The sequence below is a fragment of the Podarcis melisellensis genome, assembly GCF_964234715.1.
Source record: "Podarcis melisellensis genome assembly, chromosome: 17".
Classification (NCBI taxonomy): Eukaryota; Metazoa; Chordata; class Lepidosauria; order Squamata; family Lacertidae; genus Podarcis; species Podarcis melisellensis.
In genome coordinates, this window is record NC_138534.1 from 13,491,525 (window position 1) to 13,506,308 (window position 14,784).

Consider the following 14,784-nt stretch of genomic DNA (forward strand, 5'->3'; position numbering starts at 1 on the left):
GGTACAGTACTTGCCCCTTATTATGTTACTTGGGTGACATTTCAGGGAAGGGCGATGAATCTCATCAGGAGGTCGATCCAGAGGATGTCAGAATCGGCTTTTAGGGAGGCAGCACCTGCCCTCTGGAACGCCCTCCCTGCCACATCAGACAGGCGTCACCTCTATTGTCTTGTTGGCGCCTATGGAAGACTTTCCTTTTTCAACAAGTGGAGATTTTTATCCCGGTGTGTATCTGTGTTGGATTTAGAATGGCTTCTTTTCTATTCAATGCGGGGTTTCAGGTGTGTTTTTATTCGTGATGTTTTTATTGTTAAATTGCTTTGGCATGTTTCATAGGAAGCGATTCGTAAATGGAATCAAATGCAGTGGTACCTCTGGTTGCGAACGGGATCTGTTCCGGAGGCCTATTCGCAACCTGAAAAGAACGCACCCCGCATCTGCGCGTGCGCGGGTCGCGATTTGCTGCTTCTGCGCATGCGCGTGACATCATTTTGCGCGTCTGTGCATGCGCGAGCAGTGAAACCTGGAAGTAACCCTTTCCGGTACTTCCGGGTTGCCACAGGACGCAACCTGGAAACGCGCAACTTGAAGCAAACGTAACATGAGGTATGACTGTAATGAATAGGGACATGGAAAGAAGTCACAGAGTGTCTGCCACATTGGCCAGGGCTTCTTATGTTACCTGAGGACCATGAGAAAGAGCAGGAGACATGATGGGATGGGGGAGAATGTGGACTCTGTTATCACTTCCAAAGATTGCACACGTACTTTGAGCAACTTTCATGTTGGATATAAGGGCAGGAATGAGGCGAATGTTTGAATCCCTCAACAGCTTGGGATCAGTTTAACTGAAATTAATCACTTCACCTTGTATGTGCCCACTCAGCCACTGAGATCTGCAGAACTGGCTCAGTTACAGGTCCATTCCTCACTTGCAAGAAATGGATATTTTAGTGTGGCAGCACATCTACTTTGGAACTCCCTGCATACTGATATTAGCAGGTGCCTTCATGGTATTGTTTTTAGTGCCAATAAAAACTTCTTCCATTCCAGCAACATGCCCAGCCTGGTGATAACAAAAAAAAAAGATATAAGGAGGGAGCTAAGGTTTTCCCAGTAGTGATGTATGGAAGTGAGAGCTGGACCATAAAGAAGGCTGATCGCCAAAGAATTGATGTTTTTGAATTCTGATGCTGGAGGAGACTCTTGGAAGTCCCATGGACTGCAAGAAGATCAAACCGATCCATTCTGAAGGAAATCAGCCCTGAGTGCTCACTTGTGGGAAAATGATTGCTTGTACATAAGAGCATGAGCAGCGTTCTTATTATTGTAGAGTGATTTTACAGCACGAGATACTGCTAAGAGCATGATGAGCACGTGAACACCTCATGCTAGACTAATGATTGGCTCAAGCAGCATAACACTCTCTTTGTCTGAGGGCAAAAGAGAGGTCACATTCCTTTGATTTGGTACCTTGGAGTACCAGGCAGAGCAAGCGCAGTGCTGGAGGAGAGAGGATGATTCAGTTTTTACTGCACACAATAAACATTGCGGCTGAAGCCAAAGCTTAACTTCAAGTTATCTTGGTGTGAGACTGATTTCTTACTGATCTTCTTACTGATGTCGAGCTGGATTCTCGACATTTGGTGCCCCGTGTGACTGCCTTCGGACTCCACGTTGTTTCTCATCGTTCAGCGCTCACCACACGTCTTTCATCCGCTATGGATCCCGGTGAGTGCTCCCTTGGTACACCGTGTGTTTGATTCTGGACTTCGCGACGTTACGGACTTATCAGCGCTCACCTCGCCCGGCAAGGGTTTCAGACGCGTCCTTCATCCTTTTTTAGGATCCCGGTGAGTTGCTCCCCCCCCTTTCTTTTGCCAGTATGGGGCAGTCTCTCTCTCCACCACAGAAAAAGTTTTTTGAAGACCTTAAATTTCTCTTGGCCAGCGACAGCCTCATTGTCTCAGATGCTGATGTCGTGTCTCTTATAGAAGCATTGGATATTCACTGTCCCTGGTTTCCTCAGAATGGGAATTATCATTTAAAAGACTGGGAAAAAATAGGACAATTTTTCCAAAACCACCCTCAGATTGATGTCAAAGTTTTGTATGCCTGCTGTAAGGTTTATAAGGCTATCTCAAGCCTAACTCCTACAAATCTCCTCCTGGCCGCTGCTTCAGCTCCTTTGCCCCCCCTCCCAATTCTCATGCTGCCTTTAGAAGCACCGTCTTATCAGTCTCCTAAACAGGCAGACATTTTTTCTCCTTCGGCTCCTGTCGTCCCTCCTCTGCATTCTTCGCATTCAGCACCCCCCACTCTTCCACCTCCTCCGCCCAAGGCATCTGGCACCGCTTCCACCCCACTTCAAGAGGCCCTTTGCGCCGCTGCTCCGTTGCTAGCTTTTGATTCTACAACTCCTAATCTTTTTCCTGTGATTGCTCCTGCCCCCCCGGGGGGAGGCCCAGCCCGGCATGAACAGTTTGATTTGAGATTCATAAAGGAACTGTATTCTTCTGTCAAGGACAATGGCCCTGCACCCCCAGCCCCCATCATGCTGAACCAAACTGATGTTCTTGATGGGCTGACGGGAGGAAGCAATTTTCTTACTATTGCCCAACAGTTGGCCCTTGATCCTATGTATTGGGCAGCCACCACCGCTGCTGCCCAAGAAGCTTTGTCCTCTGTTCCTGATGACAAGAATGAGCGCGGTGGCAGCATCAGACAGGGCCCTACAGAGCCTTATGGACAATTTGTCAATCGCTTGAATAACACTCTTAAGCGGCAAGTTCAAGACGTAGCAGCCCAAGAAGTGATCGTACACCAGCTTGCGTTTGATAATGCAAATGAGGACTGTAAGCAAGCGCTGCGCCCTTTGATGACAACGCCAAATATAGCCATTGCAGATGTGCTTAAAGCCTGCCAGTCAGTGGGGACTGAGACGTATAAAGCTCGCCTGCTAGCCACGGCTCTGTCCTCCACCGTGTCCCAGAATCCTGCAAAGGATAAAACCTGCTTTGGATGTGGCAAAGTGGACCATTTTCGTGCGCAGTGCAGATCTACCGCACAGCAATGTCACTCCAGCACAAAGTGCCCCATCTTTGATACAGGCCAGGACTTGTCAATTTTCTGAAGCACATCTTAGATCACATATTGGTCACCCTGGTTATTTGGCAACAGGAATTTTACGCCTGCTGAACTTCATTTCTGGAAGGAAGAAATATTGCAGCGTCCTTTAGTGTCATACAGGTTGCTTCCAGATCCACAGTGGAAGGGTCCAACTTCTTTGATTTCTTGCGTTCGACTTTGGCGCTCTTCTGTTGCCTCGTCTTCACCCTAGGAGACACCAGCGCCTTGAAACTGTATTTTACGCTGTCTGCCAGTGATGACCTCCCACCTAATCTCAACCTGCACTGCAATTGGAGACATCGCCATATTGATGTGCCCTGGATAAAGTCACCTTCCACAGCTGTTCCAGTGTTTCCTGGCACGTTGAAAGACCATCTTCATCTCCACCGCATTGGCCCCCCTTTTTCTCTGGGAAGCCACTTCAACCATCAAATATCATTACAGTTTTGTTGCTTCTTGTTTGGGAAGTGAGCCTGGCTTTGAAGGATGCCCTCGCCGGACCGGCATCGCTTGGATTTTACCCCCCAGATATTTTTGTTTCTCCTCCCTCAGGAGTCCTGCCCTATGATGTGTTCCCCTGAGCATGTACAGAGGGCTGTCTTGAAACTATTGTGGACTCTTGGCAAGGGAGGGAGTGAGGGGATTTCAGTGTGTTCCAGTTGTTTCATTCTTGTGCTTTGGCATGGTTCCAGGACAGAAAGCAAGTTGCAACATGGTTTTTTTTTTAACAAGGCCTGCGAAGACAATGGCCTCTATTCTCTACCTTGTTGCAATCTTTTTAGTTACAGCAAGCGGAATATGCTTGGCTAGTGCCTTTTAGCTGCTGAGAAAAATGATTTTAAAAAGCTTCTCGAAGCTTTGAGCCTTTTTTGGTGGTGGTATTCTAGCATTCCAGTAAATGCTTCATATAAGATTAGCAATAATATAAAGGACAATCGTATATGTTTATCGCCTGTGTTTTTATCGCTTGTTGAAATAGTGTTTTATTGTTTTCGTTTCAATCATAATAGCGATAACTTTTTAGGTCATTATCCATATTGTAATTGGACATATGAGTATGTTAATGGATCTTCTTGTTTTTTTAATGTTACCACTATGAGTGGTAGGCCAAAAGTTTCAGTTAATAATGTCACAACTTACATGACTTATGACCAACAGGCTGCGTGTAGAGATTTTTATGTTTGGTTCGACTGGATGAGAAAGAGCAGTAAATCTACATGTTTGCTTCAATCTGATTTATGGTTACTCTGTGGCACAAGGGCCTACAAAGAACTCCCCTTTGCTTTTCTGGAACCTGCACTCTAGGCGTAGTGATACCCCTAATATATATAAAATGGACGAGCTCCCAGCGGTTCGTTTGCGTAACAGAAGGGAAGTACAATCACCTATTTCTCATTATACAGGAACAGCCATCTCTAGATCCTTTTTTCCCTCTTTAGGTGTAGGGATGAATTACCATGACCTGCATAGATTGGCAAACTGGACCGAAGCTTTGTTTATAATTCTATCATCTTTGTTTTAAAAATAATTAACAACAACAACAACAAAAAGTCAGTAATGAGAGAAGTTGCTTTATAAACTTTTATGCTTTAAATGTAATCCTTGCCTCTAAAGGTGGAATTTATGCCTTAATTCATTCTCATTGTTGTATGTATATAACTGATCAATCAACCAATATTTCTGCTATTATTGATTATATGGAACAAATGATAACCCATAATCCTTTGAATCCACCTGAAGGTTTTGATCCTTGGGACTGGTTATTTTCTTGGTTACCTAATGGATTATGGTTAAGAAATTTATTATTGATTGTAATTGCATGTATTGTTGGTTTTATTATGGTGTGCTGTTGTATTCAATGCTTGCTTTCTTTGATTTCCCAATGTATTGCATGGTGGTATCGACCAAGGCCCACCACAGGGATTACAAGGGGAATTTATATAGCAAAATATAAATGCTTAGGTAATGGGAATGTGATTCTGACTAATGGTCCCTCTTATAATATAAACAAGAAAAGAGGGCATGTGGGAAAATGATTGCTTGTACATAAGAGCATGAGCAGCGTTCTTATTATTGTAGAGTGATTTTACAGCACGAGATACTGCTAAGAGCATGATGAGCACGTGAACACCTCATGCTAGACTAATGATTGGCTCAAGCAGCATAACACTCTCTTTGTCTGAGGGCAAAAGAGAGGTCACATTCCTTTGATTTGGTACCTTGGAGTACCAGGCAGAGCAAGCGCAGTGCTGGAGGAGAGAGGATGATTCAGTTTTTACTGCACACAATAAACATTGCGGCTGAAGCCAAAGCTTAACTTCAAGTTATCTTGGTGTGAGACTGATTTCTTACTGATCTTCTAACTGATGTCGAGCTGGATTCTCGACATGCTGGATTCTCGACACTCACTGGAAGGACAGATCCTGAAGCTGAGGCTCCAAGACTTTGGCCACCTCATGAGAAGAGAAGACTCCCTAGAAAAGACCCTGATGTTGGGAAAGATGGAGGGCACAAGGAGAAGGGGACGATGGAGGACAAGATGGTTGGACAGTGTTCTCAAAGCTACGAGCATTAGTTTGACCAAACTGCGGGAGGCAGTGGAAGACAGGAGTGCCTGGCGTGCTCTGGTCCATGGGGTCACAAAGAGTCAGGCATGACTAAATGACTAAACAACAACAACAAAGGAGGGAACTGCAGCCCAAGATAGGAAAAGAGGTAATAAGGGAACCCCTAAGCTACTTCAAATGAAATCAAATCTCCAGGGCCTGGTGATCTGCATCCAAGGGTACTAAAGGAGCTTGTGGATGTTATCTCAGAGTCTTTGTCTATGATCTTTGAGAAATCTTGGAGAACAGGCAAGGTCCCTGGAGGTGGGCAAATGTTGTCCCCATCTTCAGAAAGGGGGGAAAGGAAGACCCAGGTAACTACCGACAGGTGAGCTTGACATTGATACCAGCAAAGGTCCTAGAACAGATAATTCAACAGTCGACCTGTGAGCACTTAGAAAAGCATGCTGTGATTAGCAAGACCCAGCATGAGTTTCTCAAAAACAAGTCATTCCAGACGAATCTCATTTCATTTCTGATGGAGTTACTAGCTTGGTGGATCTGGCAAATGCTGTGTATCTTGATTTCAGCAAGGCTTTTGACAAAGTCCCCCATGATATTCTTTTGAGGATACTGGTAAAATGTAGGTTGAATGAGGTAACTGTTAGGTGGATTTGTAGCTGACTGAGTGACCGAACCCATTCTCATTAATGGTTCCTTGTCACCCTGGAAAAAAGTGACAAGTGGGGTGCCGCAGGATTCTGTCCTGGGCCCGTTGTTGTTCAAAGTCTTTATAACGACATGGATGAAGGAACTGAGGGGATGCTCATCAAATTTGCAGTTGACATCAAAGTGTGAGGGGTAGCTAATGCTGCAGAAGACAGAATCAGAATTCAAAATGACGTTAAATTGGAGAACTCGGCACAAGCTAACAAAATGAATTTCAACAAGGACAAATGTCAGGTTCTGCACTTAGGCGGAAAGAACCAGGTGCACAAATATAGGATGGGGGACACCTGGCGTAATACATGTAAAAAGGATCTAGGGGTCTTGGTGGACCACAAGCTTAACATGAGTCAACAGGGTGATGCAGCAGTAAAAACTGCTAATGCTATTCTAGGTTGCATCAACAGAAGTGTAGTGTCCAGATCAAGGGAATTAATACTATCACTCTATTCTGCCTTGGACAGATCACACCTGTAATACTATGTCCAATTCTGGGCACTGCAGTTTAAGAAGGATGTTGACAAGCTGGAAGGTGTGCAGACGAGGGTGATCAAGAAGATCAAGGGTCTGGAAATCAAGCCTGATGAGGAATGGTTGAAGGAGCTGGGTATGTTTAGCCTGAGAGAGGAGACTGAGAGGAGACATAATGGCCATCTTCAAATATCTCAAGGGCTGTCACAAGGAAGATGGAAAGTCAAGAAAGGAAAACAAACAGACCATTAATTTATTATAGAGAATGGATCCGAAGCAAGTAATAACAGCAATGCACTCTATTTTTATTTTCTCCTCTGGCATACAATGCTGGAACTTATTAAACATGTTTATTCAAACATTTGTCCTTTTTATTTCTGCTTAGCTGGCAAAAGTTCACCTCTGCAATCTAGAAATTGAGATAATGTGGGAAACTTTGAGGGAGAAGGGACAATAGGGAACAAGCATAAGCAAAAGATAATAGGCACCCAGAAATTGCCTATATGCCATAGGCCATGCTCCAGCCACCCACTTCATGCTCCCAGTAATAATCTGCTAGGTGAGGGAAAGGCTCTGCAAATGCAAATTCCCTCTCGCTTCTTTGGATCAAAGTGAATCTGTGAACAAGTTGCAGTACACTTCAGTTGTCATAAAGCAAACTGAGCTGTCTTCTGCAAATGCTCTCTGGGGAAGCGAGAACAGTTTGCAGACAGCAAGGGAGCAATGCAATAAGAATTAGCATAGCTTAATGCTTTTCACAAGTGAGATATGGATGCCAGTAAAAGACTTTATGTGCTCCAATTTTATCTCCTTTAAGGGGTGAACAAGTCCCGGGTTTTGAAAAAGATGTTTAAAAGGTATTTCCTGTTTTGTTACTATTTTTCATCAGCTGAAATGTACCGTGAAATGCTTGAGCTATCGGCTAGTCGGTAAAATATACTGAAACCTTCACACACATTTTTCAGCATGATGAATCATATGAAAACAATTCTGTTTCAAGACTTTGAAATAAAAATACTATTATCCTTTGGAGCACATATATTCTTCCATAAAAGGTCTGACCACTTTGACGCTCGTGACTATCTCTGCCATTGGACAAATGGAACAAGTCTTCTCCAGGTCTCTGGAGGGGAACAATAGGGCCAGCTGCAGGGTGGAGACCCAGTTCAGGGCCAGTTATGATGCACTATCTTTTATGATGGAAGTGTTTAGGGTAAGATTCTGCAACCATGTAGAACGGGCGTCACGCCGCTGTATCGCTCAGCACCTGCAAGAAGACATAGTCTTCTCTCAATTTTGCTTGTTCAGCTTCTAGACAAAATAGGCTCTTCCGCCTTTGACAAAAGCGCTCATAAAGCATTTGAGCCTTGCAGTCCTGTGGGCCCTGGAGGCTATCTCAGAGGCCATCAGATGCATCGGATTTTCCTCTCCCATGGAGGAGAGAAAAGTCCCAACCTGGGGGGAGCAGCCCACTACAATTCCCTGTGGGAATGTTCAGGGAAGCAGGAGAGGATATATTGTTTATTAATATCTTTCGTAACTTACGCTAGCAAGTTCCTTTACTTAGCAAAGTTTTACATTCCGCTTTCAACACACAGCGAGTAGCTGGATGCAGGCTTTGTTTAAGCCTCTCAATATCATACAATTCAGTATTGAACTGTATGTTCCTGGTAAGTCCCCTTCTTATCCCTCTCAAAAGAATGAACACATGGCAATATTATTTAAAGTATATAAAAGATATTTACTCACATCATCGGTTCACAGCGGATCCCTGAAGGCAGACTTGATTACAAAGTATATACATGTGGAACGATCCCATGTGGGAATAATCCCAGTGACCTCTGTTGGCTGGAAGCCAATAGGGCATCTCTAGCTAAAAAGCTGTTGCTTCTATGATGGAGGGAGTCAAAGAGAGGAAAGAGGAGGGGGGCTGCATGCCCTTTGGTTTTGTTACCTGTGCAGGTAAGGTCATGCCCACCTATAGTCACAAGCTAAAGGAAGTTTGTCCCAGCCCAGGAGGAAAGAGGAAGTTCCGACTGCCTGGACCAAACATCCCCTTGCATGTCCACTCTAGGAAAACAAGGAATGTGATACTTGACTGCTACTTATGTATCACATCCCACATTCCCATATCCCCTCCCTCCCGGGGCATGTGCTATGAGCATCCTATTATCCAGTGGCACTCCTAGCCATTAAATCTTTCGTCAGGGCTGGATTTCTACAGCTGATATTTCAGCAAAGCAGCCTGTGGAGAGTTTGAGGATTACAAGAATTGCTTTATTGGGCTTGGGAAGAACTGGGAATCCCTGCCATAGATGATTTATCCACTTTATTGTGGCAATACCATGCAGAATGTTCTGGCTGCAATTTTTATTGCTCATTTATTTTTTTAGAAATGGGCACACATGGGTGTGAGTAGGTTGGAAAAACTCAAAGAAAAGCAGCTGCTCTTTCCCCATGTGTTTATTTTAAAAATATCATCCTATAATTACCTTTTCACTGAACGTCCTTTTCTTCTTGCTACACCAGGGCTGCCACATCCCTGCAATTCCATAAGTGTTGCCATCATTCACCTCACTGGGGCTACAGTTTCAGAACTGACATTTCCTGGTTGAGAGAATCCAATGTGGGCAAACTATTGGCCTGCTGTGATCTTCCTGTTAGATTTCTGTTATGCCACTGTGCAGTTCTTGGAGTCACAAGACTCTGTTGACATTCCAGACTGTTGGAAGTCTCACGGGAGACGGATGTTGATGTTACTTGTTTCCTGTTTCTTTGTCCTGTTGTTCTCTGTCTCTCACAGAGAGCAGACGCATGTTCTTTTCTGTCCTGCGTAGTTAGAAATAAAAGTAGCAATGCAGCACATATTTCTCGCTCTTCTGCTGCTGTCTGGGTACTCTGTGTAATGGGGAGCGTGCCTGAAGTCTCATTCAAAGGCTTAGGTCGTTAATCACCATCGGAGGAGAGCCTAGATGGATTCCGAAGATACGGCCAGAGGAGAGCCATTACAGCTTGGTCGTACGGTGGCTCCAACACTTCCATTGTGGTTTTTTTAAATACAACATTGGGAGGACTTTCTGGTGTGCATCAGTCGAGTCTATAAATAAGTGAAAAATATCTCTTTCCATCACATCTGCCCTGGTTCCAGAACAACCCTTGGAATTATCTCTATAGTATGACAATGCTTTGAATGGAAGTACGATGCCCAGACTTCATAGATCATTCATTGGTTATGTATAAAATCTGAACTGTACCAAAAATCTCAAAAGAATTGAGGGAGGGACCCACAAATATGGCCACCCGATGGCCTGTAGTGACCAGAAACTGTAGATTTTGGCGATCTACAGTGAAAACTGCCAATTTACTTACAATAGGAATTTTTGCAAAATGATAAAAACAGTTGGCAATACAGGGATGCAGTGAAGGCTTTTAAAAAAATACTACATTAATTTGTGCACAATTTTGCTATGTTACTCATACAAAGATTATATGATCGTTCCGGAGGCCCGTTCACAACATGAAAAGAGCACAACCCGCAGCGGTGCATCTGCACACTCGCGGGTTGCAATTCACCACTTCTGCACATGCGCATGATGTCATTTTGTGCCTCTGCACATGCATGGGCGGTGAAACCCTTTCTGGTACTTGCCGCGGGACGTAACCTGAAAGAATGTAACATGAAGTGGACATAACATGAGGTATGACTGTAAAGCAGTGATGGCCAAACTTGGCCCTCCCGCTGTTTTGGGATTACAATTCCCATCATCCCTGACCACTGGTCCTGTTAGCTAGGGATCATGGGAGTTGTAGTCCCAAAACAGCTGTAAGATTTTAACTGATGTAAAGGAAAGGAGGGGCTTTGCCCTGCCGGACTTTAAACTCTATTATGAATCAGCAGCTTTTTGCTGGTTGAAAGACTGGCTGCTTCTTGAGAACACAGACATTTTGGATCTGGAAGGTTTTAATAATGCTTTTGGGTGGCATGCATATTTATGGTATGACAAGGTTAAGGTTCATAAAGCGTTTAAAAATCATATTGTTAGGAAAGCATTGTTTAATGTTTGGATAAGATATAAAGACTTATTGGAAAATAAAACTCCAAGGTGGCTGTCACTGATGGAAGCTAAGGCCTTTAAAAGACTTAACATGGAGTCCAATTGGCCAAAATACTGTGAAATTTTGGAACAAGAGTGAGACAAATGGAAACTGCAGGGTTTTGAGAAACTAAAGAGTAAAGTATGAGATTGGCTTCATTATTACCAGATAATGGAGGTTTATAAAATGGATTAAAAAATCGGATTCCAGGTGGAAAAATCGAAATTAGAAACAGAATTGTTAGAACCTAAAACTAAGAATTTGTCTAAGATGTATAACTTGCTGTTGAAATGGAACACTCAGGATGAAACTGTGAAGTCTGCTATGATTAAATGGGCTCAAGACGTTGGACACAACATTATGTTTGCTGACTGGGAACAGTTATGGACCACCGGTTTGAAATTCACGGCATGCAATGCCTTAAGAGAGAATATTATGAAAATGATTTATAGGTGGTACATAACTCCAGTCAAGCTTGCAAAAATATATCATTTGTCTGATAATAAATGTTGGAAGTGTAAAGAGACTGAAGGTACATTCTTTCACCTTTGGTGGACGTGCCCAAGGATTAAGGCCTTCTGGGAAATGATATATAATGAATTGAAAAAGGTACTTAAGTACACTTTCTTGAAGAAACCAGAGGCCTTTCTCCTGGGCATGACCGGCCAATTGGTGCCAAAGAAGGATAGAACCTTTTTTATGTATGCAACAACAGCAGCAAGAATATTGATTGCAAAATATTGGAAGACACAAGATCTACCCACTCTGGAAAAATGGCAGATGAAGATGATTGACTTTATGGAACTGGCAGAAATGACTGGCAGAATCCGAGACCAGGGGAAAGAGTCGGCGGAAGAGGACTGGAGCAAATTCAAAGATTATTTGCAGAAATATTGTAAAATTAATGAATGTTAGAAAGTTGTTGGACAGAAATTAAGTGGTTACCAGCTGTAATGTAAAAATGGAGTAGTAAGTTAAAATAAGTTATAATAAGGATTTGCGGAATTAAGAATTTTAATTGGAATACAAAAGGGGGAGGCGAGAGGAGGTCCGGGAGATGAGGTAATAGAAATAAGTAACGGGAACTATATTTGTTTTGTTTTGTCTTAATTGTCTATCTTTGTACTTTTGTTATTTTTTGAGTATTTTTTGTTTTTGTTTTTCTTTTTGGTTGTTTTTCCTTTTGTACTAAATTGGAAACTCTAATAAATATCTGTAGTCCCAAAACAGCTGGAGGGCCAAGTTTGGCCATCACTGCTATAAAGCAATGGCCTATGTTAAGATCCATTCTGAAGGAAATCAGCCCTGAGTGCTTACTGGAAGGACAGATTGTGAAGCTGGGGCTCCAATACTTTGGCCACCTCATGAGAAGAGAAGACTCCCTGGAAAAGACCCTGATGTTGGGAAAGATGGAGGGCACAAGGAGAAGGGGACGGCAGAGGACGAGATGGTTGGATAGTGTTCTCGAAGCTACCAGCATGAGTTTGACCAAACTGTGGGAGGCAGTGGAAGACAGGAGTGCCAGGCGTGCTCTGGTCCATGGGGTCACGAAGAGTCAGACACGACTAAACGACTAAACAACAAACAACATGTTAAGATCATGCCACAGTCAAGCATTCTCTGAATTATTAGTATGCCCAAAGTTTTAAAGTTCAGAATTACACGAAGTTTTTATTTTATTTTTATTTCCTTTATTTTGCGTTAGGGGAACAGAAAAAGGGCAGAAGACCCGGCTGATTTCACAAACTGATTTAAATTATAATTTACCTGGCCATGCCCTTGTGCAGATTCTTCTCGCTTCTAGCTATGTCCCTTCTTCTCTATATAGTCCATGTTTCAGCTGTATGTAGATATTGTTTCTATTGTGCAAAGCGTGTTTCATGCAAACCAAAATATTCAGCTTTTAGCCTGTTGGGAGGAAAGTTTGACCGAATATAAGTGAGGTAAACGAACGCAGACAATCTTCAGAGTCACAGAATGTGAGATCTGGCTTTCAAATCGCAGATGCCTCCTAGTGGGAACTGTGCATAGCTCAGAACAATCTGCATGAGGATCCCCTTAACCACTGAGAGCTGGTGCACAGATGAAAATAATTCCACTTTGCAACAAACTGAAGAGGGCAGAGCTATGCAAGCCAGCCCCGCAGCTGCATGGCAGCCCAGCCGCATTCCTCAAAGATCTGCTGGAAACGTCAGCTGTGCTTTCCGAAACTGGGCGGATCAGAATAAAGCCGTTCCATCCACTGCTTCTACAAAATGCAGAGATCCAACATGAGAAAAGCGATATCTTTTTTTTTATTATTGGTCCAACATCTGTATGCAAGCTTTTGATTAACTAGCTTGTTAACCAAGCAAACATTGGTTTTGATTTAGCTTCCTGGTGAAAAGTATTGCGTTAACTCCCAAGACCACAAATTTCTGCGGCAACAAAAGGCATGTGCACAAAAGGAATAAAGGCCAAAAAAAAAAATCATAATCACTGTACAGCTAGCGAGTATTTTTTTATAGACGCCCGCAGCATCTGCTACCGCCAATTTCAAGTACTTAATAAATTATAAATAGCCAGTCTAACTTATACTTTTTCATACAGGGCTCTAGGTCCGACCTGAAGGCAGGTAGAAGGCTTTACTCTCCAGGTGAGCGAGAGGGCCTTTAAGAAAAAATAAAAATTGAGACAATTGTGCAGCTTGCAAGCTTCTGCCCAGCAGGAGCTGACTGTGATGGCCTGGGACTCGGGCTCAGACTCGGAACCAGAGGAGTCTCGGTCTGCATCTTTTGGCCCCCATCCCAAAAAAAAAAGAAAGGGGGGAAATAAAAATAAAAGAAATACATTTCCAATTGTATTTCAGTTCAACAATTACTTTGATAAAATACATATTTTGTTACGTGCAAATGGCTTGAGATACCTATTAGGTCCATAAATTACCATACAGTGGTACCTCAGGTTAAGTACTTAATTCGTTCCGGAGGTCCGTTCTTAACCTGAAACTGTTCTTAACCTGAAGCACCACTTTAGCTAATGGGGCCTCCTGCTGCCGCCGTGCCACCAGAGCCCAATTTCTGTTCTTATCCTGAAGCAAAGTTCTTAACCTGAAGCACTATTTCTGGGTTAGCGGAGTCTGTAACCTGAAGCGTATGTAACCTGAAGCGTATGTAACCTGAGTTACCACTGTATAGCATATACAACACAAAAAAACAGCGACAATTTGTTGTTTTCAGCTGGACATAGAAAGGGCCCCATTACCTTCAGGAGCTGAGGGCCTCATCCAACCTAAATCCGGCCCTGGTCACGGGTGGCACAATCCAAGTGGAATTTTGCCCAGGAAGTCTTTCATATAACCCAAACAACTTTGAAACCATCCCCCCCTTCTGTGTGTTGCTTCTCACACTTTTGGTTAGGGGTGAATTGCACAACCAGAAAGGCAGAAAACTGACATCTAGGCACATCCTGTGTCAATTTCGTCCTATTGCATAGGAGGATGTGCAATCCAACTTAAGCCAAAGCAATCTTGCTTTTAGATAAATAAACCATCCTTCACATAAATAGTGGTGATATATCCCCTGTGACTTCCTGATCACACTGTTTCCAACTTCCCTTTGCTCCGTTTTATCCTTGCCCAACAGCTGAATCAAGACTCAGCCCTTCGATTGTTCCAGAAAAAGGATTCGGCTATTCACTGTGAATGATTTTTGACACTTCACCCGGTCCCTCTGGTTTTTCAGGATTGAGAGAAAGGTTGTAGAAGACGGAAAGGGGAGCCAAACTTCATAGGCAATTCAGTGGGTCATCAAAGAAGGGTGGCAAATGGCAGCAGAGA

General features: G+C 43.3%; 1 protein-coding gene across 1 annotated transcript in view; it reads left to right on the forward strand.

The window, feature by feature from the left end:
* Positions 1-1,439: 1,439 nt before the first annotated feature.
* LOC309360016 (uncharacterized protein) overlaps positions 1,440-14,784 on the forward strand; it is a 28,426-nt gene continuing 15,081 nt past the window's right edge. Inside the window, exon 1 of the mRNA XM_081894526.1 lies at positions 1,440-4,085. Within this exon, the coding sequence (XP_081750652.1) occupies positions 1,886-3,133 (1,248 nt within the window). The 5' untranslated portion in view covers positions 1,440-1,885 and the 3' untranslated portion in view covers positions 3,134-4,085. The remainder of the gene's footprint in view (positions 4,086-14,784) is intronic.